A 26,350-nucleotide genomic window follows, 5' to 3' on the forward strand; every position below is an offset into this window, starting at 1 on the left:
ACTGAATTGCCGAAATGATACTATAATGACAAATTGTATCAAACGAACCATATACTTCAGTATTTTATATTTTTCGGAACGGATGACTGCATGTGTCCGATACGGAACTTTCAGCCCTGCATATATGCGCTGGAATATTGCTGAGTGTGGCGTCAAACAAACAAGACAAGAACAAACAAACAATAAAGCAACTTAATAATTTAAGGCGAAAACTCCACCCAGGCCGAGGTTAATTGCTAAACCTCACCATCGCTAAGAAGCAATAAATTATTAGTTTTACACAAAATTTAATGTCAACCTTTTGTTCACAACATCCAAACAAAGAGATTTGTTTCAACATGTCATATAAATAAACCAGTTTCATTAAACACATCCTATAATACCTTATACTATGATGTTTCTGAATCTCAGACATGTACCAGGCATCACAAAGTTCAACCTCTCTGAAAGACCGTTACATTTCTTTGACCCTTGACAGATCCTTTCGGGAAGAATGGACAATTATTGTTGTAAAAACCCAGTGTCGCCAGAACTTTGAATATTCTGAGGTATTTGACGTGTCGTACCGTATTGTTCATTAATGTTGAGTGCATATGGTTTTACGTCGGTTTAAACAGTATTCCAGCAATAACGGGCTTGACAACTTGAACCAGTGTGTGGAGTCGCGCCCTGGCCCTCCGTGTGACGAGCGAAGCTACCCCAACAGGCCATCATTAAGAATCAACGTGTGCCAGCTTGATGTTGGAAAAAGCTCAAGTCGAAGGCATGTACCACATTAGTGGAACCACAAAACGTTACTGCAAGCACCCGGTGTCGTGCCGTGTAAGATTCACATCTGTTGTGTTCCTATTTGTGAAAAAGTCAACCTTACAGTGACATTTATATGAGTGGGTCACTGAATATTCGGATGGGGGAGAGCATGTAGTGCCCCTTAGGTACCACTCACCATTGTGGAGCTCAATAGTGCTGAGGCCCGGGTTCGAACCCCGGCGGAGGCACCTAGGTTCGGGTTCCGAGGTGGGCACATTTGCGTAGTATCCTTGGACAAGGTACTTAGATCCACATTATCTCATTTCACCCAGCTGTAAAATGGGTACCCGTGAGGATGAGCTGGCAATGTGGGTGTTTAGTTCATTGCGTCTAACAGGCAGAATTGAAAAAGTATCGGAAAGTACGATAGTAATGTACGTAGCGCCGTGAGCAGGCAATGTGCCTGGGTATGAGCGCCATATAAGCAAACTATTACTATTACAGTTATGGTCCTAACAAACCCACGATTTGGGGTTTGGGCTTCTGACACGCCTAATAGATGCAACAATCCCTTGGAGCCACCTGTGCCACACCATAATTACATGTTACATGTTAGTTGTATCTAGATGTAAATAGATACGATGAAGTATTCGGAAAACAAAAAAACCCCACAACAATAGCATTTTCTCTTTACACAATGGACATATACATGAAGTATATAACATTGTTTTCAAGCCCAAGTCAAGTCCGCCTCATTTTCCTTGCACATCGTTAATTCATTCACCGCACCTAGTTGACGGGCGTTTTAATAATCATTTCATAAAACAATGCCACACACAGTTTTATGTCACCTGTCGGGTAAATCATGCAGGTTTAGGTGTTAGCATCCGGAAAAAGCAACATATAAGTATTCATGTGATGTTCAACCCCAATTGGCCACTGACATATTTAAGTATGCCCTGCAGCCAAATCATGTATAGGACCCCCAGTGCATTAGGATCCTTTAACTGGGCAAGACCCTCTGTCGTGTACGTCAAACATGAGCTTCGCCGGTTAGGTCGTGTGGTAACTCTGCTCTGATACAAACGACAAGGTAAGAAATTGGTTTCTTTAGTTCTGTATCCTTGTACGTTCAACTTTCGCTTTGTTTTAAATTTAACTACCAACGTTTATTTGAAAATGGCTTGATATACGAAGGTATTTGGAAATGGACAAATGCTTTCTTCTTGTATAAGGTTAGGTAAAAACATGTACATATACAATGACAGGCTTATGAATAACCTTACATGTACTTACATAACATAAATTACTTTAAACTGTCTTATAAAGCTACATTAAGTGTAGCTAAATCACACCGGGAAGGAAATGACGGGAACATGAAACACACATATAGAAAAAGACAACGCGTATGTTAAGGGCATTTTTGACTAATGAAACAAAATGTATACTAAGAAAAACTTAGACAACAACCTTGAGTGTGCTTAAAAAATATACATATCAAAATAAAAAAATAAGCTTACGTGGATTATGACATATTTACTAAACAACTTTTTATGTACTTGGGTTGCCTCTTAAACCTTGCAACATACTTGTGTGTGCCACATAATGTAAAGAGTTCTACAGGTTCTGCGCAAATCTACTAACACTGCCCAATGAGTCCTACCTTGCACAAATCTACTAACACTGCCCAATGAGTCCCACCTTGCGCAAATCTACTAACACTGCCCAATGAGTCCCACCTTGCGCAAATCTACTAACACTGCCCAATGAGCCCTACCTTGCACAAATCTACTAACACTGCCCAATGAGTCCCACCTTGCGCAAATCTACTAACACTGCCCAATGAGTCCTACCTTGCACAAATCTACTAACACTGCCCAATGAGTCCTACCTTGCACAAATCTACTCACTTTGCCCAATCGGCAGGGCATCGGCAGGGCATGCTTCTTCTTTCCTGCGAAAAATGTCATAATTCATTTTCAGTCATCCGTTCATATAATTTTCAGGGCTCTTCTACCTAAGCAAATTGATGTTCGTGACTTACTGTCATTAAGTTTATGTGTACGGCCATGAACATATAGTACAACCAAACGTATACTGAGACAGATTTCTACAACATGGTTTCATGCAACTGGGCAGACTAAAACCTCCACGAAACACCCTTGAATGCATCTTATATAATCTATATAGTCTTATCGTACATATACTTATGCCATGCCGTCCCACATTGCGCAAATCTACTAACTTTTCCCAAGGAGTCCCACCTTGCAAATATCCACTAACTCTGCCCAATGAGTCCCACCTTGCACAAATCTACTCACTTTGCCCAATGAGTCTTACCTTGCACAAATCTACTAACTTTGCCCAATGAGTCTTACCTTGCACAAATCTATTAACTCTGCCCAATGAGTCCCACCTTGCACAAATCTACTCACTTTGCCCAATGAGTCTTACCTTGCACAAATCTATTAACTCTGCCCAATGAGTCTTACCTTGCACAAATCTATTAACACTGCCAAATGAGTCTTACCTTGCACAAATCTACTAACTCTGCCCAATGAGTCTTACCTTGCACAAATCTATTAACTCTGCCCAATGAGTCCCACCTTGCACAAATCTATTAACACTGCCCAATGAGTCTTACCTTGCACAAATCTACTAACTCTGCCCAATGAGTCTTACCTTGCACAAATCTATTAACACTGCCCAATGAGTCTTACCTTGCACAAATCTACTAACTCTGCCCAATGAGTCTTACCTTTGCACAAATCTATTAACTCTGCCCAATGAGTCTTACCTTGCACAAATCTAACACTGCTCAGTCTTTTGCCCAATGAGTCCAACCTTGCCAATGAGTCTTCTACACAAATCTCTTGCCCAATGAGTCCAACCTTGCACAAATCTACATGTCTGAATGTCGGCCCAATGAGCCCTACCTTGCACAAATCTATAAGTCTGCCCAATGAGTCCAACCTTGTACAAATCTATAAGTCTGCCCAATGAGCCCTACCTTGCACAAATCTACTAACTTCATGTTGTCATACGTAGCTTAACTGTACCAACTTTACGCAGTTCTACCTTCTCAAATTCAGTAAACTCCATGCAGTCCTGCGTTAAACATTTCTTAAATCCATCCTATTCAGTCTTGACTTTCAACTCAATGCAACCTTACCCAGCATACATCTTACAACTCTGTGCACTTCCTGTCAACTGGGTTATGTCATCTCTACATGTTCTGTATAATTGTTCAGATTTTAAAAACAAAACATACAAAGTGTGTGCTGACATTCCGGATGCCAAGACATATTTATGTTGTTAAAGTGGTTGGATCCGCCGTTCACAGAACATATTATGTTTAGAAAAGGAGGTCCTTATTAAAGGATGTTACAGCACATGGCTTGTATTCGCTATTATTGAATTACCTAGGTATATGTGACATGACCTCAACTTAACAGTAAGACATCGCTATACAGCTTGAATTATTAAACTGGATCACAACATTTGGCGACTGCTTAAGATAATGAGGAAGCCGGTGATTAGCCCGCGTGACATTACAAGAGACAGGCAACGCATGAAAACCTACAAAAGCACCAGTACAGGGCTGTACTGCTCACAGAAATTTGCTTTGATCTTAACTAATAGTTCGATCCTGAAGATCAAGAATGGATCTTGTTGGTACATCCATCCATCCATCCATCCATCCATCCAACATGTAAGGACAAAACAGTGAAATTTTGTGAACCTATTTGACCTAACAAGGATGACAGGAATACTGCATATTGAGGATTGCTGCTGTTCACCAGAAAACTGACGATTCCGATCTCGACGATGTTTCGAGTACGTCTTTTACAGCCTGGTACCTAAGTCATTTGCCTGACGTTGATCATGAAAACAGAGTAGGTATTGAATTAATGTCACAGAACCTATGGACCTGGCGGGTAAAACTTGCCCAGTAAATTAATTACCGTAATGTTTGACCACTAGGCTGAGTCTCGACCTATAGAAACGTCTATATGCGACAATATATGCTCAGGAGTTAATGAATGGGATATGAATGAACGTTAGTTAATGCAGACAAACGTAATATCCTAAATCTTGAAGGAGGAGAAGCAAGGTTACCCTATCCTTTTCGTTGTATAAACACTCTGTACATCCATTGCATAAACATACCACTTAATCTATTTGAACTCTGTACATCTTAATCAAAACACGTCACTTTATCTCCTTGATCTCTGTACATCTGAATCTGTAATACTATCTCACTGGCTTCATGTACATCCTAATGTATTTTGCTCGTCATCATACTCTGTCATTCACCTGATGAAGGGGCAAGAAGTAGCCCAGAAACGTAGTGTTGTAAATATTAAGGAAGTTGTAAATTCATACCATACGTTGTTAAGATTATGGAGTAAATCTAAGCTCATATAACGCTTTCTGAAGAAGTATAAATGACATTGTGCCATAAATTCGAGATACTTTATCTAATTCATCTTTGAGAAATGTAATGAGCATGACGTAGTGCATTTGCTTATGACGTTGATGTTGACAGCGGGTCAACGATGCCCAAGCCAAAGTTTTATTTTGGAGGGTTGCAGGGAAATCGATGAAATATTGATATGAGAAATATTCGTAGCATTGGAAGTGTATCCAAATGCAAGGCAATACAGCATATTGACACTGCAACTTTATTTGCGTCAATGTCCAGCCGATGGTGTTAAGACGAAAGATCAACCCATGGAGCGACTGCTGAAACGAAAACTTGGCATACGTGTGGGCGGGACCATATGTTCCTGATTTGAGACATAGTTATAACACAGTGAACTGAGGTTATATAGAACCACCAATCTTATGTCGTCATAACCGCAGTTCGTTATACGCATTTCGTCTAAAACATACAGCAAGTGTCACTGACCCCAAAAGAGTTCGATGTATCCGCCAGTTACAAATGGGGGTGCTATTGATGTTAACCGTATTGCGAAATAATTATAAGAATCAATTCGGTATAAATGTATATTTGAATTAAGTTCTCCCTTCAGGAGCCTGACGGGGGTATGATGAGGAGAGTGCTGGCTGTTATACAGTCACATGGAGCTACACTCGGTAGTGACCTTGAATCGTGTAAGGCACGCTAAATGACATTTTGAATGTTCACATTCACCAATAAATTCAACATTAAACATTCCAGGGCCTTACGTGTAAAGTGAGTGAGTGAGTATGATTTTACGCCGTTTTTAGCAATATTCCAGCAATATCACGGCGGTGGACACCAGAAATAAGCTTCACACATTGTGCCCAAGTGGGGAATCGAACCCGGGTCTTCGGCGTGACGAGCGAATGCTTTAGCCACTAGGCTACCCCACCGCCCCTTACGTGTAAAGACATGGTTGTGTATGAAAATCAGTGGGCTTTCTTTTAAATGAGCAATTATCATCATAAATTCAATATGGATTCCAATCATTTTGTCGTGTTTATGCGCCAAAATATCAGACGGGTCAGAAAAACTAATGTTTTTCCATCGTGGTCACCACGAGAAATTTTATGTACGTGATGAAAACCTATCATTGCAAAAATACAGGGGTGCTTAATTAAGTACTTTGTGTATATATATACTCTGTTTGTAGTACATGTTACATCACTTAATGGAAAATGACCCCCCCCCCCCCAACAGAAAAGCCATTACAATGTGACAGATCAACACAAGGTGACGGGCTGACAATGAATGTATTGTTCCACCTTCCATTGTCCATTGTTTACGCCTTGGTATACACCTGCAAGGACACCATTATCGAGCGGACACTAAACGTGTGAAACACATAGTGAATTAATACACATTAAACATTATCGTTTGTTTACTTACCCTTGTCCAAGATCCAAAATGAACGTGTAGGTATTTGACTGCAGTGTCTGTACGAACACTGCGCAAATCGAGATTTGGAGTGTCTGGAGATACCTGTGTCAGTTCCGGGCATATATTAATAAACGTAAAAGGTTCTTGATACCGAAACCGCATGCATAACGCTGCAGTAAACGGTAAGAAAGTACGTCTTGATCCCCTTTCTGCATTTATACTCCACTGGGTCGAAAATAGACCTGCTGGTGAAAAATGATACTTAAATGATGCATATGGCATAGGTCTGTTGACGACGAATACTGACAAAATATATGACACTCGACATGACAATAGAAACGCCCAAACTAGTTCTGCTAAAGTGGATTGTGCAATTTTGACTATATCGTTGGTATGATTTTTTCAGCAGTATTGCAAGTGTACGACAAAGAACACAAACGAAGGAATATGCAGTTGGGCGAAAGAATGTTTTTATGGTGCAGTTAATGATTAATGTAGAAGTCAGGTAGCGCTGGCATGATACTAAATCATATGGTGTTGTCAAGCATATCTCTCCAAATTATGGGAATATATTCTGCAATACAATACAACATATGACATGCTTGATGTGAATATCTTCCAAAATACGACAGTGATGACATGTAATTTCTTCTTCGTGGCCTTTGCTTTGTAGAACGAGTCTTATGGCTTCTGGTAAGGAAGTGGCGTGAAGATCACTGAAACCAATTATGAAGGAAATGCCCCAGTGGCGTGAAGATCCCTGAAACCAATTGTGAAGGAAATGCCATAGTAGTATTGTGATCCCTGTAACAATGAGTGGCTATATCTCCCAGGTGATATCGTTTTGATAGTAGATTTTGTAAATGCTCTGACGTCATCAAGTACATGACTCACAATGCTATGACGTCATAAACTTGATGACGTCACAATGACATCAAATGGGGAGAACATGTGTTCAGAGATGCACATATTTCATTGAAAACTAATGATTGATTTTTTATGATAAATATAATCTCATCCTCGTGTCTTTTGATATGAAATAAATCAACACTCGTTGACAAACTCTATCAAATCGTTTTGATAAAATTGATATCAGTAGACACTTGGGTGATATTCTCTATATATTTATTCAGTAGCTCGGCCTCATGGCCTGGCATACAATTGCATTTCGATAGACCACATAAAAAAATCTTAAGTACTTTGGGAATAATATATACATCCTTTAATAAGGTATTCATCAACGTGTAATGCATATCCAGGTATTTGCTGACACGTTGCTGACTGTCATGACAGGTTCATATCCACACTATTTATGGTTGAATATTACATTCACGATTAACTTTCTTCCAAAAAAGGTTTTGAATATCATGATCCGCTTTCCCGGAATAATGCGAGGCTTTCACATAAATTAACATCATTTGGTTTGATTTACACATTACATTTTGAACGTTTGACTGACGTGCTTCCTTCTCCGGTATGACAGAAGGACTGACTAACAAGTGATTATTCATAATCTTTATTCAACATTTGGGGTAGAGGAACCACTAAAACCGCTGTGTCAGCGTTATTCATCAGTCGCTGCAGACATCCTGCTTGTGTTGTATGGAGAATGGCATATAATAGCTTTATTACCCACGTGGTCAACGTATGGGTAGTTGCATCTCGTACGTCACACGAGTGTCGTATCGCGTTGACCTGTGTCGTAACGACTTGACCTGAGATTCTAACGATTTGATTGGATAACCGATGACCTCTGAATTAGGTCACATTCTAACGTAACTATTTTTTCATTCATAACAAACACGCGAATTCATTCCTTCTACAACTTAAATGCATTGTGGGAATGTAAACATTGCGAACGTTGCCGTGTCGCTGTTTAATTGTGAGTCGAACTGAGACATTATATCCGCCGAAAAACAAAAGCGCAATGTTTCCACCAGTGATGTTAGCCGAAAGAAGCAACTGCAAACCAAGAAACGGGGTGCTACGGGGTAGTTTACTGTAGGAGGCTGTACGAGGCGATGACAACTGACATGCATCGTGACGTTGGTTACCAAGGCAGTGACCAATTACAGTGTGACGTCATGCAAATATTGTACTACCGTACAAAACTCTTCCGCAACCTCTTTATAAAACCGGTTTCGGTTTGAAACCAAAATATGAACAAAAATACGCTATTTTGTCAATTTAAAGCATGTGAGACGTGGGTAATAAATAAAATACCACACTCGGTCTCATTACATACGAATTATACGAAACTCGTGACCTTCCTATGTTATCTCCCTCGCTTTCGCTCGGTCAGATACCATAGGAAGGACACTCGTTTCGTATAATTCGTATGTAATGAGACCTCGTGTAGTATTCTCTATGTATGACAGCGGAATGTACATGGACCAGACAATCCAGTGAATGACATCGATGCATCGACGAATCGTCTTATATTAATCGTCTTTCTACGTAATTGTGATACGATAATATGCATCAGCATATCAGCAAGCCTGACCACCGATCCCGGTAGTCCCCTCTTCATAACTATAGGTTGCTGAGGAAACATCCAAATCCGTATTTTCACTGATGTCAGAGGTGATAGAAAGTAATAATCCAAAAATATTAATTGAAGAGATAGTGGTAGGTTCTAAATTCTGAAACATTACCGTAGACGCTGTGATAGGTCACAGTCAGCATGGTTTTTCGACTGCTGTAATGCCAGATTTGTCGGCAAAGACTTTGGTTCTGAATGAAACCAGAACGGTAGGCTTGTGGTCAAACTGGGGGCATCAGTGCCCTGATGTTCATGCTTTCAGTCACTGGGTTGTCTTGAGCCGGATTCAATTTAAAAATTTAGAAAACGGGTCATTTACATACATTTTTATAAAAATAAGTAGCCCTTGCGGACCCTTCCACTTCATAAATAACATTCGTTCTGAACCTTTTTGATCAATTCAAACTTTTAATTTTAAATTCAGATTCCACATGTTCACTATATCAAAATATTATTCAAAATAACTAATAATTTCATAACCATTCCAAACCCACCAAATGCAATTCAATACATTTAATACCATCAACGCGGTTAACATGTGAAATGTTAACATGTGAAACTCGTGACCTTCCTATGTTATCTCCCTCGCTTTCGCTCGGTCAGATACCATAGGAAGGACACTCGTTTCGTATAATTCGTATGTAATGAGACCTCGTGTAGTATTCTCTATGTATGACAGCGGAATGTACATGGACCAGACAATCCAGTGAATGACATCGATGCATCGACGAATCGTCTTATATTAATCGTCTTTCTACGTAATTGTGATACGATAATATGCATCAGCATATCAGCAAGCCTGACCACCGATCCCGGTAGTCCCCTCTTCATAACTATAGGTTGCTGAGGAAACATCCAAATCCGTATTTTCACTGATGTCAGAGGTGATAGAAAGTAATAATCCAAAAATATTAATTGAAGAGATAGTGGTAGGTTCTAAATTCTGAAACATTACCGTAGACGCTGTGATAGGTCACAGTCAGCATGGTTTTTCGACTGCTGTAATGCCAGATTTGTCGGCAAAGACTTTGGTTCTGAATGAAACCAGAACGGTAGGCTTGTGGTCAAACTGGGGGCATCAGTGCCCTGATGTTCATGCTTTCAGTCACTGGGTTGTCTTGAGCCGGATTCAATTTAAAAATTTAGAAAACGGGTCATTTACATACATTTTTATAAAAATAAGTAGCCCTTGCGGACCCTTCCACTTCATAAATAACATTCGTTCTGAACCTTTTTGATCAATTCAAACTTTTAATTTTAAATTCAGATTCCACATGTTCACTATATCAAAATATTATTCAAAATAACTAATAATTTCATAACCATTCCAAACCCACCAAATGCAATTCAATACATTTAATACCATCAACGCGGTTAACATGTGAAATGTGTTGTCATGAAAGACGATGAACATGGGAAGATGGACATTAACTCAAAACAATTTATAACGGTGTATTCCAACCTTACAAAAACTCTGTCTCTTACAATGTTTGCCTTTAAGGGAAGAGTTCAACGAGATCTAACACCCCAAATATGTATAAATACCTAGATGTAGATGACAGAGACCAATGCAAATGACACAGAATATACACAGATCAAAAGAACTGGCGGGGCGCAAGTTGCCAGATCGATTCTGTTAGGTATGCAAATGTGCATACCAGTATCCTTAGAACGTGGTTTCGAATCCCATAACATTATCTTCCTAGATTGCCAGCATCATCCACTTAGTTATGTGACCATATTCCTCGATTGTGTCAATGACAAACTGTCACTGTATTCACAATAAGCGACACATTTGAGCCAAGGCGAATTAATACCATGTGGCTTCTTAAAAACTCGGGGCAGTGGGGTAGCCTAGTGGTAAAAGCGTTCGCTCGTCACGCCGAAGACCCGGGTTCGATTCCCCACATGGGTACAATGTGTGGAGCCCACTTCTGGTGTCCCCCGCCGTGATATTGCTGGAATATTGCTAAAAGCGGCGTAAAACCATACTCACTCACTCACTCTTAAAATCTCAAACGGTTTGCTTGAATCACAGAAACGAATCGAGTTCAGTACTGTCAAGGAATTTTATTTTTCAATATTGTACACCACTTTCCTGCATGATAAAATTATGAAAATGATCACTTTTTAATCAATTGGAATTTGTTACTGAACGAAGATATAATTAAAAATCTACCGTCAGAGATTCAGGACAATTTGTCAAAAATACACACAAATGTCAGATGAAGCATAATTAGAAACGATATGTGAAATGTTTGACTTCCTTATTGAGTACAACTGTCTTACATTGGAGAGAAAAAGTTTCAGCCAAGAAGTGGACATCTACAGAGACACCGACTATGCTCCCTTCCCTGTCGATCTGATTCTTTATGCATATGAATCAAAATCGGGTTGGCAAAATCAGAACAAGGTCATTTGGCAAAGAAATGCAACTTAAGTTTCAAGATATACTATCGTGCAATAAACAACAAATAGCCAATTCCCTTCCACTCTTTTAATAACTTGAACTTGAAAAGAAGGAGACAAGTGCGACCAGCTCGTGTGTTTCATATTTAGATGTTTGCAAAGAGACATAGTGGCAAGAAACACTCTCAAGGATGTATGACAAAAAGGATGATTTCAACCTTCCATTAGTCGTCCTTCCTTCTTGATGTCCTTCATTGAACTCCAGCATGTGGTGTGTACAGTTCACAACAATCGAGAATGCCCTTTTTGCCAAGATATCAATGGATATCAAACGTTTCTTTCGGAAATTGTTTGATAAAGGTTACAACATCCAAGGCTTCAGAAAAGCTTTCAAAAGGTGGTAGACACGTGCAGGTCATTTCAAAATTTGATGCATCGGTGACCAAAAGGATGCCCCCCGACAATTCTCTATGTTGACTTGTACCTTCATTCCGGAACTGTTCAGTGAACAAATGCCTAGCCTTTGCATGTGTTTATGACGGGTGTCACCGATGGGGCAGGATACGCTCATCTGTTTGAGAACACCTTTTATCATCATATATTTGACAGTGATTCCTAAACACATGTCTGTCATCGTATCGCATGATGTCAATCACTGGATTGTTTGGTTCAGACTCGATTTATTTACAAACCGCCATCATGCACCGTAAAACAAACAAACACATGTTCATAATATAGCACAATAATATTGTACAACTGACTCTACGTATAGCAGAGGTTTCTTATTGATGTGAAAAGCGATTTGTCGCGTATATTTCACTGAAGTATTAAGCATCCACGACCGGTATCACTGACAAATCTACAATTGAGTGAGTTGAGTTTTACGCCACAATCAGCAATATTTCAGCTATATGGCGGCGGCTTGTAAATAATCGAGTCAGGACCAGACAATGCAGTGATCAACAACATGAGCATCGATCTACACAATTGGAATACGATGACATGTGTCAACCAAGTCAGCGAGCCTGACCACCTGACCCCGTTAGTCGCCTCTTACGACAAGCATGGGCTACTGAAGGCCAATTCTAACCCGGACCTTCACGAGTCTATATACAGTTGAAAGCGGAGTTTTACCCCATCTCACACACTCAACGCCGAAGACCCGGGTTCGAATCCCCACCTGGGTACATTGTGTGAAGCTCATTTCTGGTGTCCCCCGCCGTGATGTTGCTGGAATATTGCTAAAAGCGGCGTGAAACCAAACTCACTCACTCACTCACACACTCAACACACAAACCTACATGACTGACAATATGTAAGGTAGACTTTGCTGAACCATCTTTCCTTGATGCCACCTGCAGTTTTTGGAATGCATTTGTTAAAGGGCAATACATAACTCAAAAGAAACTAGTTAAAACATATACAATCTGCAGCCCCAATAAATGCATTTCACGTTGATGTTTCCGCCAGAGAAAATATACCACTCCCTTACATCAGAGAGTGTATCATGTCATTATACAGATGTTAGGTAGGTGAAGTGTTTGACTTGTCTAGACTATCAATCATACAAGCGTGTTACTGTCGGTTGAGGCAATGGAGAAGCTTTTGGATTGACCATTACTGTCACTTCACAAATAACAGGGAATGGTAGAAGAAACTGTTATTCAAATTTTGAGCTGGCCATGATATATGATCAAGCTAAAATAGCGGTATATACCGGTAGCCTGCGTTCGGTAGCCTGGTGGGTAAAACGTTTGCTTATGGAGCCGAAGACCCGGGTTCGATTCCCCGCATGGGTACAATGTGTGAAGCCCATTTCTGGTGTCCCCCGCCGTGATATTGCTGGTATATTGCTAAAAGCGGCGTAAAACCATACTCACCTGACATTTTATTATATCTACATGCATTTTACAGGTCGACTTTTCACTCACTCATGTAGGCCATGTGACATGAGGTTTAGGCTCTAATTTGATGAGGCGGTGGGGGTAGCCTAGTGGTTAATGCGTTCGCTCGTCAAGCCGAAGACCCGGGTTCGATTCCCCGCATGGCCACAATGTGTGAAGCCCATTTCTTGTGTCCCCCGCCGTGATAATGCTGGAATATTGCTAAAAGTGTTGTAAATATATTCTAGTGTCGTCTAATGTCGCTCGTCGGTCCACTCGATTAACACGTGTCATTTATTGGGAAATGACAACTTTAATATGTGACGTGTCGTTTACATACTGATGCAGCACTTGTAAGTCTTCTGTTGTAAATTCACTCACAGGTACACGTGAAGCCTACGTCACTTAAACTGGAATTATTTTGACACATGCCGCTCATGCAGGAATTCAGGCACATCGTCCATCTATTCACATATAGCGACTTCCCTTATTAAATCAAATATGTATGTAGAATATTTTCATGTGGCTTTCATTTACTCACATAAATATAGAATTTTACACTATTCACCGACATACCATTAATAGAGGAACACGACATGTACGCATACGAATGTCGCTTATTTCCTTAATCAGTCAATACGACAGTATATACGGCTGATTCCCTTAATTGCTGACCTGTTATTTTTTCAGGAATATATCTGGGGCATGTCGTTCATTTATTCGCATAAATATTGCATATTCATTCACTCCTATGTAGTTTATGCAGGAATTTATTAAGGGCATGTCGTTTGTTTACGCGTATCGCGTATGTACGTATTCTCTTCGACGTTCTTGATGCAGGAATTGAAATTTGGTGTGTTTATTTACTAGCGTTAATGTTGCATAGTCGCTTAGTAATCAACACGTCTCTGAAGCAGGACCCGTGAAGATCTGGGTTTTGCAACCCATGCTTGTTGTAAGAGGCGACACGCGGGATCGAGTGGTCAGGCTTACTGACTTCAAGTGACTTGGTCGACATATGTCATCTTATCCAAATTGCATATATTCGATGCTCATGCTGTTGATCACTGGATTGTCTGATCCAGACTGGATCATTTACACACCGCCGTTATAGAGCTGAAATATTGCTGAGTGCGGCGTGAAACAACAAACAAACAAAACCAACCTTTGATGCAGGACATCGTCTGTAACATGTCGTCGCCTGAAAACCAGAGTGTACTAAGTCACAAAAACCTATTTTCGAGAAATTCTATCTTGAAGTTTAGGACAAACTTTTCAATCGAATTCTTTCAAATTTTGCACATGCATGTGACATGTTAAACAGTATCAGAAAATATCAAATTATATGCTCAATCTATTGAAATAAATAAGAAACTCACGAAAATTGATTGGAGATAGAACACTTGACCAAAGAAAATCGTGATTTTTCTCAAAACCAAAGTGTTCTAAGTGTCAAAAAACACAGCCAAAACTCAGCTTTATTATTATTATATCGATATTTGATTGTTATTTCTTCATAACCAGGTTGTATTTGGTCGTTTAAACCTGTTTTACCTTCATAAGGACTACGTTTAATTAAATAAAGCAGAAATAAGAACAGAGTTAAAATGTTCCATTTCCATGATGACAATCACTTCAAAATTGGTAAATCTCAATGTCACGTGATCAAATTGTACTTGCTCATTGGTCAATTGACAACTTAGAACACTCGAAAATTAACAACATGTGATTTTCATGGAGACAGAACAAAGTTTGTGTATGAAAAAACACTTTCAAAGCTAGATAGCACTGTAAACAGTTGCTAGAGTAATAGCTTATGCTTTAAAACCTACCCTGAGCATACTAACACTCTGGTTTTCAGGCGACGATGTGGATCTACTCACAGGGATATCACTTATTCACCAAAGCAAGAACTGTTATGTAACATGTCGTCCATACCAGGCATGTCGAATATGGATCCCTCTTGCAATGATTCAAATTGTCGTCTATTTGCCCCAAAACGCGGGATGTCAAAAGACGGTCATTTACCCATGTTGAAATCAATATGTTCTGTTTTTGATTTAAACAGTAGGCACGATGTTGTCACCGAGGTGGACGTTGTTGTTCCTGTTGATGTTGATGCTGCTGACGGTGGGGGAGACACTGAAGAATGGTCATGCTCCACGTTGGTTGGTCAACTTGTTCTGCAAGAGGTCATCCGGTCTGACACAGGTGCCCTGGGATTGCACGGGGTACCTTCACTGCTACACCCAGGGCATGACGACATACGGCGTCTGGCTCAACTGCCCCGCGTCACTGAAATTTGATGCAACATCACAGAATTGTCTCCGAGTTTCCCCTTCATGCATGAACATGGACAGTAAGTCAGACTAGTCTCCACCCAATCCTTACATGAAACATACTACCCATCAAAAGTTTAGACTCACAAGTGTAAATGTAGCCACTTACTTCAGTCAACTGTTCTGAACTAGATTTTGCCAAATATTCCATACCGTTTAAAGGTACTGTTTACACTTGAACTGATGTATTGTAAAACAAATTCGTAACGTAGAAAAGATTATTGTCACTGGCTGAAAATTGGCGAATTCTTAACAACACTTTTCACCAAAATGCAGTTGTGCACATGCACGATATTTGCACATGCTTTTCAGCAATTTGATGCATGATCATCGTGCAGTTCATCTGCATAAGGTTTGCAGTTGGTTCCCCCCTAGTTAGTGGAGAAATCAATCTTCGATGTAACCATATAAATATACATATGTGCATAACATATAGTGAGTGCTTTAAGTGAGTCAAAACTTTTGATGGGTAGTACAAAATATATATATACTCGATCAATCATTTCATGCAACCGCTAAGACGTGCCTTGACACAGAACAGCTGTTGTTACCATTAGTAACGTTTCCATTATTCGGCATAACTCTGTTCAAGTATTGTTTTAAATCGCCCGAAGAACTTATGAATTTGCCAGAAACGAGTTATTTACGTACGCTGTTTATATTGGTTCACAAATGGAAACCATCCCTCGCTATGCATGACATATAATTAAGTTTCTGACCCGCTTCTGATTTAAATCGTAAGGCATCTATTTCTTAAACGGAAAATGTGAAAATATATATAGTTCACCACAAGCGATTTTCAAAGAACGGAAATACCATCCTAATCACTTTAATCGGTAAGTTGATACGCTCCGAAATACCGATTCACTAAGACTAGGTTGATACTTTCCATACGAAAACAAATAAAATACTGGGGGTGAATCCCAGTGTATTAGGGGATGAAACACTATAGAACCACTTTATCACTAAGAATTGAACTGACATTGTTGTGTTGTTACCAAAATTATTAAGCGTTATATAACAGTGAAGTGATAACAGAATAACAAGGAATACAACAAATAAAAGTACTTTCTCTGTAATCTGCCTTCGTGTGCGGGCCACTTTGAGAGTGTTGGTTTAGAATCCAGAATAGGAGCCATTGAGGGCATGCAATCCCAAATACACTGCAAAATGTGAACATCCAGCCCGTTACGTTTTTCGTTTTACACAGTTAGAAACAAACCGATCTGTCGCCAACATTTCAACAATGAGCGATACAATGTAGATCATTGCTCAAGAGGATGTTGCTATTGTTGCTATTATTGCTATTGTTGCTGTTATTGTCTGTCATCACATGCTGTTACTTCCAGGAGTGGCACACAGATACTGCCCCATCTACAGCCAGTTGCGATTTCCGCATCCGGGTAGTTGCGCGATGTTTTACGATTGTTCCCGGAAAATGCCGGACAAACGATATGGACTGAAGATCTACGAGAACGAATGTGCCTACCCTACACTGTTTGATCCTGAACTGGCAGTGTGCAGGGAAAACGAGATGAGTAACGAGATATCCTGCATGAACCCCCCATCCAGCAGATGTACGTACATGACACTCTCGGGCTTCCATATGTTGTATGGTCGTCCGTATGTTTTTCTATCATCCTCAATTCCCGTCCGCCCTGGAATTTCATTCCAACGTGAAATATAATGCTTCCGAAAAAATGTTAATTTAAATTTAATTTTACATGCCACTCTCATCCTTGCACATTCATAATACCAGGTCAGCTTGACCTTTCTTCATTATATATATGTATTGCTTCCTTAAAAATGTTAATTTAATTTTAATTTTATATGCCACTCTCATCCTTGCACATTCATAATACCCGGTCAGCTTGACCTTTCTTCATTATATATATTTCCGAAGCTAAGGGTCTCGATCTGAATCTTACAAAATTTTAAATACTATTACCAAGTGGTGTAGACATTAAATTGTCATAAAATAATTTACACAATCAATGAATAAACATTGTTTATATATTTTGTATTGTTAAATGCTGGTTGATGTTGGTGAAGATATGCTCACCTTTCTGAGAACAGATGGTATTATCGCTATCTGAAAGTTAGTCATAGACACAGACTCCTCATGATACAGGTGGAATCGGAAAATGGATTTTACTTTTATCAGCGATAGGCCATTTTTTCTTCTTTCTTTAGAGCCCGGGACAAATGTCCAGTGTCCTTTACAAATATATTTTCGAAAAAACAACTCAACTGATTGTTTTTATTTCATAATTTTGTATAACGAAATTTTTCAAAGGATCTTTTGGATTTAGGTATGATGAAAGGCAAAGTAATCTCCAGAGCCCTGGTTCCCAAAGCGATCTCAGTACCAAGTTGATCTTAATTCCCACAGTTCAATATTGGCCTAGCTAGCCGTAACGCTAAGATCGCTTTGTACGAGAGGGCCCATGACTTTATGGTGTTTTTCACAGCAAAACATTCAAAACAAAAATTAAAATAGCCATGTATTATAATTGTTCTCTTGTTAAATATGGATTTCAATAAGTGTACGAAGCCAATATGAGCACGTTACAAAAATGTCACAAAATCATATTCGCTCCCTTAGATATCTACTTGAGTAATTTCATAAGAAGAAGACGACACAGACATAAATATGCATTCCAGCTGTGTTTCTTAAATACATCAGATTTATCTAGATGCATGTGACGTTAAGATGACTTGAACTGCCAACGCCTGTTTGTTGAAGACATGAGCTGCACATAGCAGCTGATTACAAACATCCTATATTAGCATATTAACATTTTTCACATGTCCAGAGACCATGTCAGTGATAAACGACCTTGGCGTTTAAGAGAATTATACATATCTATCTACCTTGCAGATTTACTACAGAATACAAAGGATTCAGTAAAAAAATAGATTGGTACATTCACGCTGAAACTTTAGCATAATTTTCTGAAACCTCGAGTCTCCGGTTGAGGGATATAACTGTAATATATTCTTGGTTTTACTTTTCGAAGGTCTTTCTGAAGTAAGTAGCAACGATTGTCAGTGATAGTGTCAAAGGACTTCAAAGTTGACTTGCCCCAGTCATTCGTTATTATACACACACATCCTGCAGTCAAATCTAAGTTCCTGTAACTGGGCTATATATTAACAACAGGGCACCGTGCGAACAAATACATGCACGTTTTAACTGGCATTTTGGAAACATGTGAGTAACAACAAAGCAAGATACTTTATGAATCACAAATTCTTAATCTATTATAATGCGGACCAGTGAAGATCTGGTTAGAATTGATCTTCAGTAATCCATGCTTGTCGTAAGAGGCGATCGGGTGGTCAGTCTCGTCGACACATGTCATCGTATCCCAAATATGTAGATCGATGCTCATGATGTTGATCATCATATTTTCTAGTCCAGATTATTTGCAGACCGCCGCCATATAGCTGGAATATTGCTGAGTTCAGCAACAACCAAAGAAGAATATTATGATGCAGTTCTCCGTTACATATTCTTACATCGTTATCAAACACAACGATGTACTACAGAAGCGAAGACACTTGTAAACATCTAATGGGAATTAACAAAAACAAGATAATTGTATCCATGCTTGTCGTAAGAGGCAACTAACGGGATCGGGTGGTCAGTCTCGCTGACTTGGCTGACACATGTCATTGTATCCCAACTGCGTAGATGATGCTCATGCTGTTGATGACTGGATTGTCTGGTCCAGACTCGATTATTTACAGACCGCCTCAACATAGCTGCAATATTGCTGAGTGTGGCGTTAAACAACAAACCAACCAGCTTATTTGTCTGCTTCGTACAATATATGTATATGCCATTCCTGTTCTTCTGGTGCCACGGGGGGGCGGTGGGGTAGCCTAGTGGTTAAAGCGTTGGCTCGTCACGCCGAAGACCCGGGTTCGAATCCTCACATGGGTACAATGTGTGAAGCCCATTTCTGGTGTCACCCGCCGTGATGTTGCTGGAATATTGCTAAAAGTGGCGTAAAACCAAACTCAGTCAGTCAGTCAGTCTGGTGCCACGGTAACATGGACCTGCTCTGGTTCTAGGTGACTACAAGACGGAGTGCCTCTCTGTGTCCAGCCAGTGTTTACAAGATGGCTACTCCCCCAAACCCGGAACTATCTTCTCCTCCTACCACATCCTCTGTAAAGCAGGGAAAATAGTGTCAAACTTACAGTGTAAACTTTCAGAAGAAGTTTTTTGACCCAATAGGAAAGAACTGCACATCAAACTATCAAAGTAAGTATTGATAAAGTTGAAATCAATATTTGTGTTTATACATATTATTATCTTCGAACATATTTCCAATTGTAGTTGACATTATTTGGTTACATGGACATTTTGTAAACTGATCATGTGGTAAGTATCTTTTTCAGCCAAATAGTTTGTTTTTGATCACAGGACAATAATGTTTAGAAATATATATCTAGACTTTTGCAGTCATATATTGTTTTTGTATGTTATGATAAACATATTCTTCAAATTTGAAGAAATAAAGATTTTAGAAAATTATATCGCTACACTCAATACATAAATTACACGTGTAGATTATGTAATGAGTGTATCGGTATAGATTTCTACACTCATTCACGTGTATGTTATATAACGAGTATAGGGGTAGAGAATTCTAGAAATCATATTTCTTCACATATAATTTATGTTAATCATAATAAATAAAAAAATATATATGATTTTCATTTTTAACAGTGATTCGGACCCCAGTGGTGTTGATGTGGTTGTTTTTTAGATATTATTTTTATCAACTTCTTATGGTTGGCATTTTGGGTTGTTCGTTTTCGACATCAAGGTTCTGTAAAGCTCGAGGGTAGTTTATATTATAAATGCACTCGACACACAGGCGCCGCCAAAATGTGTCCGGGTCGAAGTCTTTGTGAAGAAAATCCACATATGTTAAGTTTACAATGTCATTTAAGACATTTGAATTCATTTTAAAAAGATTCTCAACATTTCCTTAATGACAATCAACGTCGATGTTGCTGTTGTCGGCAATGAGAAAGCTGTCAATAGACGACCGCAACTGTTTATGTCATGAAAAATACATTTTGCTCGAGTGTTTTTTAAAAACCTACTGAATTGTTACCTTAATGGATCGAGTGATTATGTATCTGTCGTAATTTAAAAAAGTAAACTAATATTTTTTTCATTAATGGATGGCTTTGTGTAGAATCTTTGTGTAGATAGTGAAAACTCAAGCAAGTAGTCCGGTCGTGGCGTGTTAGAAACATTATACGCCAAACTTATTGCTTGTTTGACAATAAAATGTTGTTGCGATTTAATACATCCTCATAAATATAATAATGAGGTCGTAGGTGTTATAGTCAGTTGAAAAACACCTCTTTGCTAAAGTTCCAAATGATCTTATTTAACCATTTTATCCAAAATAGCTAGTAGTAGCATGCATTAATTATATTTCTGACTAAACGCAATTTGTCTTGTATATATAGTGACATAATCCATTGACAGATAATTTTACAACTGTGCATTTTACACGTTTTCTAACTATCCCCTGGCCCTGGCAATAGCTGTTGGACGAGACGTTCTCGTGTCCCAACATGTATCTGAGAGTTAGCCTGTTAACACCTCTAAATATGCCACGCGGCTAACGAGGATTGTTCGTGAATATCGTGAGGATGCCAGCGCTGTCAACTCCATCTTGTCAATCCAAGGCAATCTACACAAGGGCACGTGACATCTTTACGCCGCTGCCGTGACGTTTTTACATGACGACAGACGTCGCCGTGGGCAGTTTGCGTGATAGTACACAACCGGCGGTGAGGAAATAAGCGGACAGCCGTTTTAAAAACATAAAGATTGAGAGACAAAAAACTCTCCACAAGGCTGTATGACGATAGGTGATTTCAACTGTCCTATAGTCAACATCCCTTTCATGTCGAGCAATGTTCCAATAGCTCCGGGGCGGTGGGGTAGCCAAGTGGTTAAAGCTTCGGCTCGTCACGCCGAAGACCCGGGTTCGAATCCCCACATGGGTACAATGTGTGAAGCCCATTTCTGGTGTCCCCCGCCGTGATGTTGCTGGAATATTGCTAAAAGTGGCGTAAAACCAAACTCAGTCAGTCCAATAGCTCCACCCTTTGGTGTTTACATTTCACAATTTTTGAGGTACAATCGAGCGTATTCTTTTTATCGGGATTTCAAAGAGCGGCATGCCGCTCTTGCTCAGAAGTTGTTTGATCAAGGTTACAACAATCAAGACCTCAGTAAAGCTTTCAAGAAGTTTATGGTGGACATGTGGATGAACATTCTACATTTGATGCATCAGTGACTAAAATGATGTCCGACGCAATTCCCTATTTTTTTACTTATACCATATGTTCCAGAATTATTTCAGGTGAACAGTTGACTAGCCTTACCATATGTTTATGACGGGTGCCACCGGTAGGGCAGGATACGTTCACCTTTTCGCGAACACCTAGTATCATCACTATTTCATCACATGCTCTCCCATCTATAACATGGTGACAATCACTGGATTGTTTGGTCGAGCCTTGATTTGTTTACCAACAACATCGTACAATTGTAATACTGCTGAAACAAACATATGCTCATGACGCTGTCACAATTGTAGGGATGCGCAATATAACCGGTTTACCGGTATTTACCGGTTCAGACCTGAAAAGACCGCCTCCGTGGTGTAGTGGTTCGAGCGTCCGCCCGGAGTGCGGAAGGTCGCGGGTTCGATCCCCGACCGCGTCATACCAATAAGACCTTAAAATATGGTACTTGTTGATCCCTGCCTGGCGCTCGGCATTAATGGGTACAACAAGGGCTGGTCGGCTCGGAGTCAGTATAATGTGTCTGAGTGGGGTATTCATGCTTCACTGCGGCATGGTATCTCAGTGGGCTAGCACTATAAAACCAGCTTAAGTCTGGGCTAGTACAAGCAGCCGCACATACACATACACATGCATGCACGTCGTCATATGAGCGAAATATTCTCAAGCACGACGTAAAACCCAATTTCACCTCACCTCACCTCAGACCTGAAAAAACGATACGCTGATCGAAAACCGGTATTTTGACTTGCATTCGGAAAACTTCGTAACACTCGGAAATCTTCGGATATGTCCTTGTTTCATTTGTGCCAAATATTATTCACATTTTTATTTTGTCATGATTAAAAGTTGTTATTAAAGCTTAATCAAGCCTAGTGATTTTGTTGTGTTTTTGCTCTATAAATCAAGAATTAACTTGATTATAAGTAGTTTTTGTTTAAAAATACTTCGCAATACACGCTTTCGCATCGCAATATATCGCAATATGAAAATTCTCGCAATACCCACCCCTACACAATTGTACAATCGACTCCACTAAAACAGAGTTTTCTTATGGACGTGGAAAGGGTTTTGTCGCTTCTCTTTGTGAGTCTCGGAGTCCTATCTTTACAGTTTAACATCTTAACATCTTAAGTGCACCCGGTGTTACTGGTGGAATGGATCTGTCCTATCGAGCATGGAAGGTTGATTTTGATGAAGAAAACTGAATTCATATCAATGATAATGAGTGAGTGAGTGAATGAGTTTAGTTTTACGCCGCACTCAGCAATATTAATATCCCAGCTATATGGCGGCGGTCTGTAAGTAATCAAGTCTGGACCAGACAATCTGCAGGTGATTAACAACATGAACATCGATCTGCTCAATTGGGAATCGATGACATGTGTCAACCAAGTCAGCGGGCCTGACCACCTGATTCTGTTAGTCGCCTTTTACGACAAGTATGGGTTACTGAATGTTCATTCTAACCTCGACCTTCACGGGTTCAATCATAATGACATAAACGATCTTAATCAAAGAGTCTACCACTTTCCTAAATCATTGCAAACTTCAACTGAAAGTAGAGTCCATTATGGGATCCCGACAATATCACCAGCATGATTTATGAATAATGGACACCGGGTGTTTGACAAAGACTGCTCTTGTACGGAAGCATCCGTCACAAACACGACTTTACTTAAAGTAGTGCATTTTTATTTTGTTTAAAATTTAAGAAACATATTTTCAACCTCTTAAGCACAAATCTTGTTAAATGGATTTAGGTTTCAAACGAACACTTTCTAACTACCGTTAACATTTGTTAAGGCATGTGTCGCGTGGTAAACCTCTCTCTCTGACCTGTGAAGAGTCTGAATTTAAAACATAATGGATTGCAGGGCTGACGTCACAGCTTAGACACATTTAACACGATACTATATTAAAAGCTTGATATGCTATATATCCGTGGATTAACCAATCATGCAGTGTTTTGACAAATACATTTACTGCAAGTCTTTTGTTTCACTAAACCAACAATTATGTTGGTTTTCCATAAACCAAACCACAAATTAGGCCACACCCACTAAGGTATAGCTGTTTACTGATTGGTTGATAGCAGAATGGGTGTACCCTGTGTTGCATAATTGTGCATTGATGTCGCGGATTTCATTTCATTGCCTACAGGTATAGTTTTGAGACTGATGAAAAAATCTGTCGCGGAATATCATTGTTGAACATAGAAGGTTTATGTTGCTTTTGTATACTTCTCTACAAGAACTGATTCAGTATATGTTTTCGCTCATTGAAGTCTAAACATGAAAAAAAACCGGTGCGCATTCTTTGCGTAAATCCGGTGCGTGAAAAGTGTTTTTACGCCACTGCCTCCATAACAGCGAAACACATTAAGGCTTATTCTTACAACTTCAGAATCAATAAACACATACTGCCGGATGAACCCCTCCGCCAAATTCGCCGACCCGAGGAACTGTGCTCGGTATTACGACTGCAGTACACGGTACCACCACTTCGGGCTGAAGCCCTACCAGTCCGAATGCCAGTATATGTATCTGTATGACGAGAGCAGCGCCACCTGTCGGCTGTTCGACATGATCAAAACACCATGCGGCAACAAGTTTGAGCCGAAATCCCCTTGTAAGTACATGGTAAATGTGTATCACGTTGCAGAAATATCAATTGTCGGAGTGCTGGTTTTCGAGACAACTTGATGGTTCGGTGGAGCAGTGCTTGAATCAGTACATACATTATCCAAAAAATGATAAAATGATTTGTCCCAGTGAAGATATACTCCTTCATATAAAGCAGTCATGTTCTGTGACAACTATCATGGTTACCATGGAAACGCCGCAAACTTACATGGTGCCTCACACTTTCATGTCTGGCAACATTGGTTTTGGAAAACTAGATATTCCAAGCTTTTCACGGTAGCCCTATCTCCTTCATTTGACTGGCTCGCTGGAGATTGCCACTAGACTACGTGTTTCACTATCTTAAGCTGAAGTGGTTAAGTTCTCCTTACCCCAGCCCTTCCTTTGTCTCGACTTACGGATTATCCTTGATCATTTTGTGGCTGGTCTCGAAATATGGCTAACTCGATAATGCTTTCGAAAGCAACAATGAACTTTGAATTATTAGTTTATAATTGCACTACAGCTTTGAGTGATTCGCTTTCTGTATGTAAAAATGTCGAGACGTATGAACGTAAAGGCAACGGAATATATATACACTTTATAATCCCCGAAACAGCTAACGTTTTATTACCTGCTATGATCACGCAAGTGTGTATACTTTCTTTTGACCTTCAGTTGAATTGCTGTGTGTGCAATTCTGATATTTATTCACAGTGTATCAAGTTTCTTCAACATTATTCTATGTATCATTGGTATAGTGGAAGATGATAACTGCAAATTCCCGATCAAGAGGGATCGGAATCGAAACTGACATCCAAAAGAAACTACACCAAGATTTCTCTTCTCCTGTTGATTGCCGTGGTCTAGTGTTGGGAATTGGTTCAAATCTCATAATTGATGATTGGTTCATTACTACCGATCAATCATCCAAAATAATTGGTTAGCGTCATTTATGAAATTTGTTAATGCACATAAAAATAAGGAAATAAATTGTAGTTCTTTTAGGGGTTTTTTTGGCAAAATTTCACATCTTTAAAGGATGACTAGTATGTTGGGAACATACATTTCTTGTAATCCTTAAGATAAATTCAATCATTACTTGAAACGAGATTGCTGTGCTTACGAAATGTAACACACAAAACCAACCATGTGAAAAATATTGTTAATGAAAACAAGTGTTCCAGAATTGTTTGTGTTCGATTATGAGAAATTATCATCGATTGCTTAGTCGTTTAGTCACTACGACCAATCTTCGATTATATCAATTAATCGGACCACCACTACTGTGGTCCAAACATTTGCTGTCAACATAATTGTATGCAATTTGTACTTGTCGATTCTGTTCTCCAGTGTTAACGTCGTCTGAGAGAAATGTTTATACATTACAGTTTCCATCAGCTCTCGCTAATTTTATCTACATTTGGCTGTAATATTGTGGCATGTTTCATTTTCACGCAAAAATCAGGTGTATTTTCTTTTGGACATCAGTTTATGAAGTAACGGAATACGTTGTATGTAAATGATTTCGGTTAAATTGTCAAGAACTCCCCATTTTGACTTATTTGAATATTATGAATAGTTCTAATTATGAATACAAATGTCGC

At 39.4% G+C, this 26,350-nt stretch overlaps 2 protein-coding genes across 2 annotated transcripts in view; both read left to right on the forward strand.

Moving 5' to 3' along the window:
- Nucleotides 1-26,350, forward strand: part of LOC124281174 — a 137,556-nt gene that overhangs the window by 47,900 nt on the left and 63,306 nt on the right. The gene's annotated exons all lie outside the window — the stretch shown is intronic.
- Nucleotides 1,664-24,719, forward strand: LOC124281120. Its single transcript, XM_046717132.1, has 5 exons — nucleotides 1,664-1,843; nucleotides 15,501-15,791; nucleotides 17,121-17,348; nucleotides 19,852-20,044; nucleotides 24,526-24,719. The coding sequence occupies exons 2-4, from the start codon at nucleotides 15,509-15,511 to the stop codon at nucleotides 20,007-20,009; spliced, it is 669 nt and encodes a 222-aa protein (XP_046573088.1). The 5' UTR covers nucleotides 1,664-1,843; nucleotides 15,501-15,508; the 3' UTR covers nucleotides 20,010-20,044; nucleotides 24,526-24,719.

This window comes from Haliotis rubra, unplaced genomic scaffold (assembly GCF_003918875.1).
Source record: "Haliotis rubra isolate DU_JTF1 unplaced genomic scaffold, ASM391887v1 Scf28, whole genome shotgun sequence".
Classification (NCBI taxonomy): Eukaryota; Metazoa; Mollusca; class Gastropoda; order Lepetellida; family Haliotidae; genus Haliotis; species Haliotis rubra.

What these genes read in the sequence shown, in the direction of transcription:
- LOC124281120 (XM_046717132.1), top strand. Translation starts at nt 15,509, where the DNA reads ATGTTGTCACCGAGGTGGACGTTGTTGTTCCTGTTGATGTTGATGCTG. An exon ending in TTCATGCATGAACATGGACA is followed by an intron (nt 15,792 to 17,120) that starts GTAAGTCAGACT and finishes TGTTACTTCCAG; the next exon opens with GAGTGGCACACAGATACTGC. An exon ending in GAACCCCCCATCCAGCAGAT is followed by an intron (nt 17,349 to 19,851) that starts GTACGTACATGA and finishes CTCTGGTTCTAG; the next exon opens with GTGACTACAAGACGGAGTGC.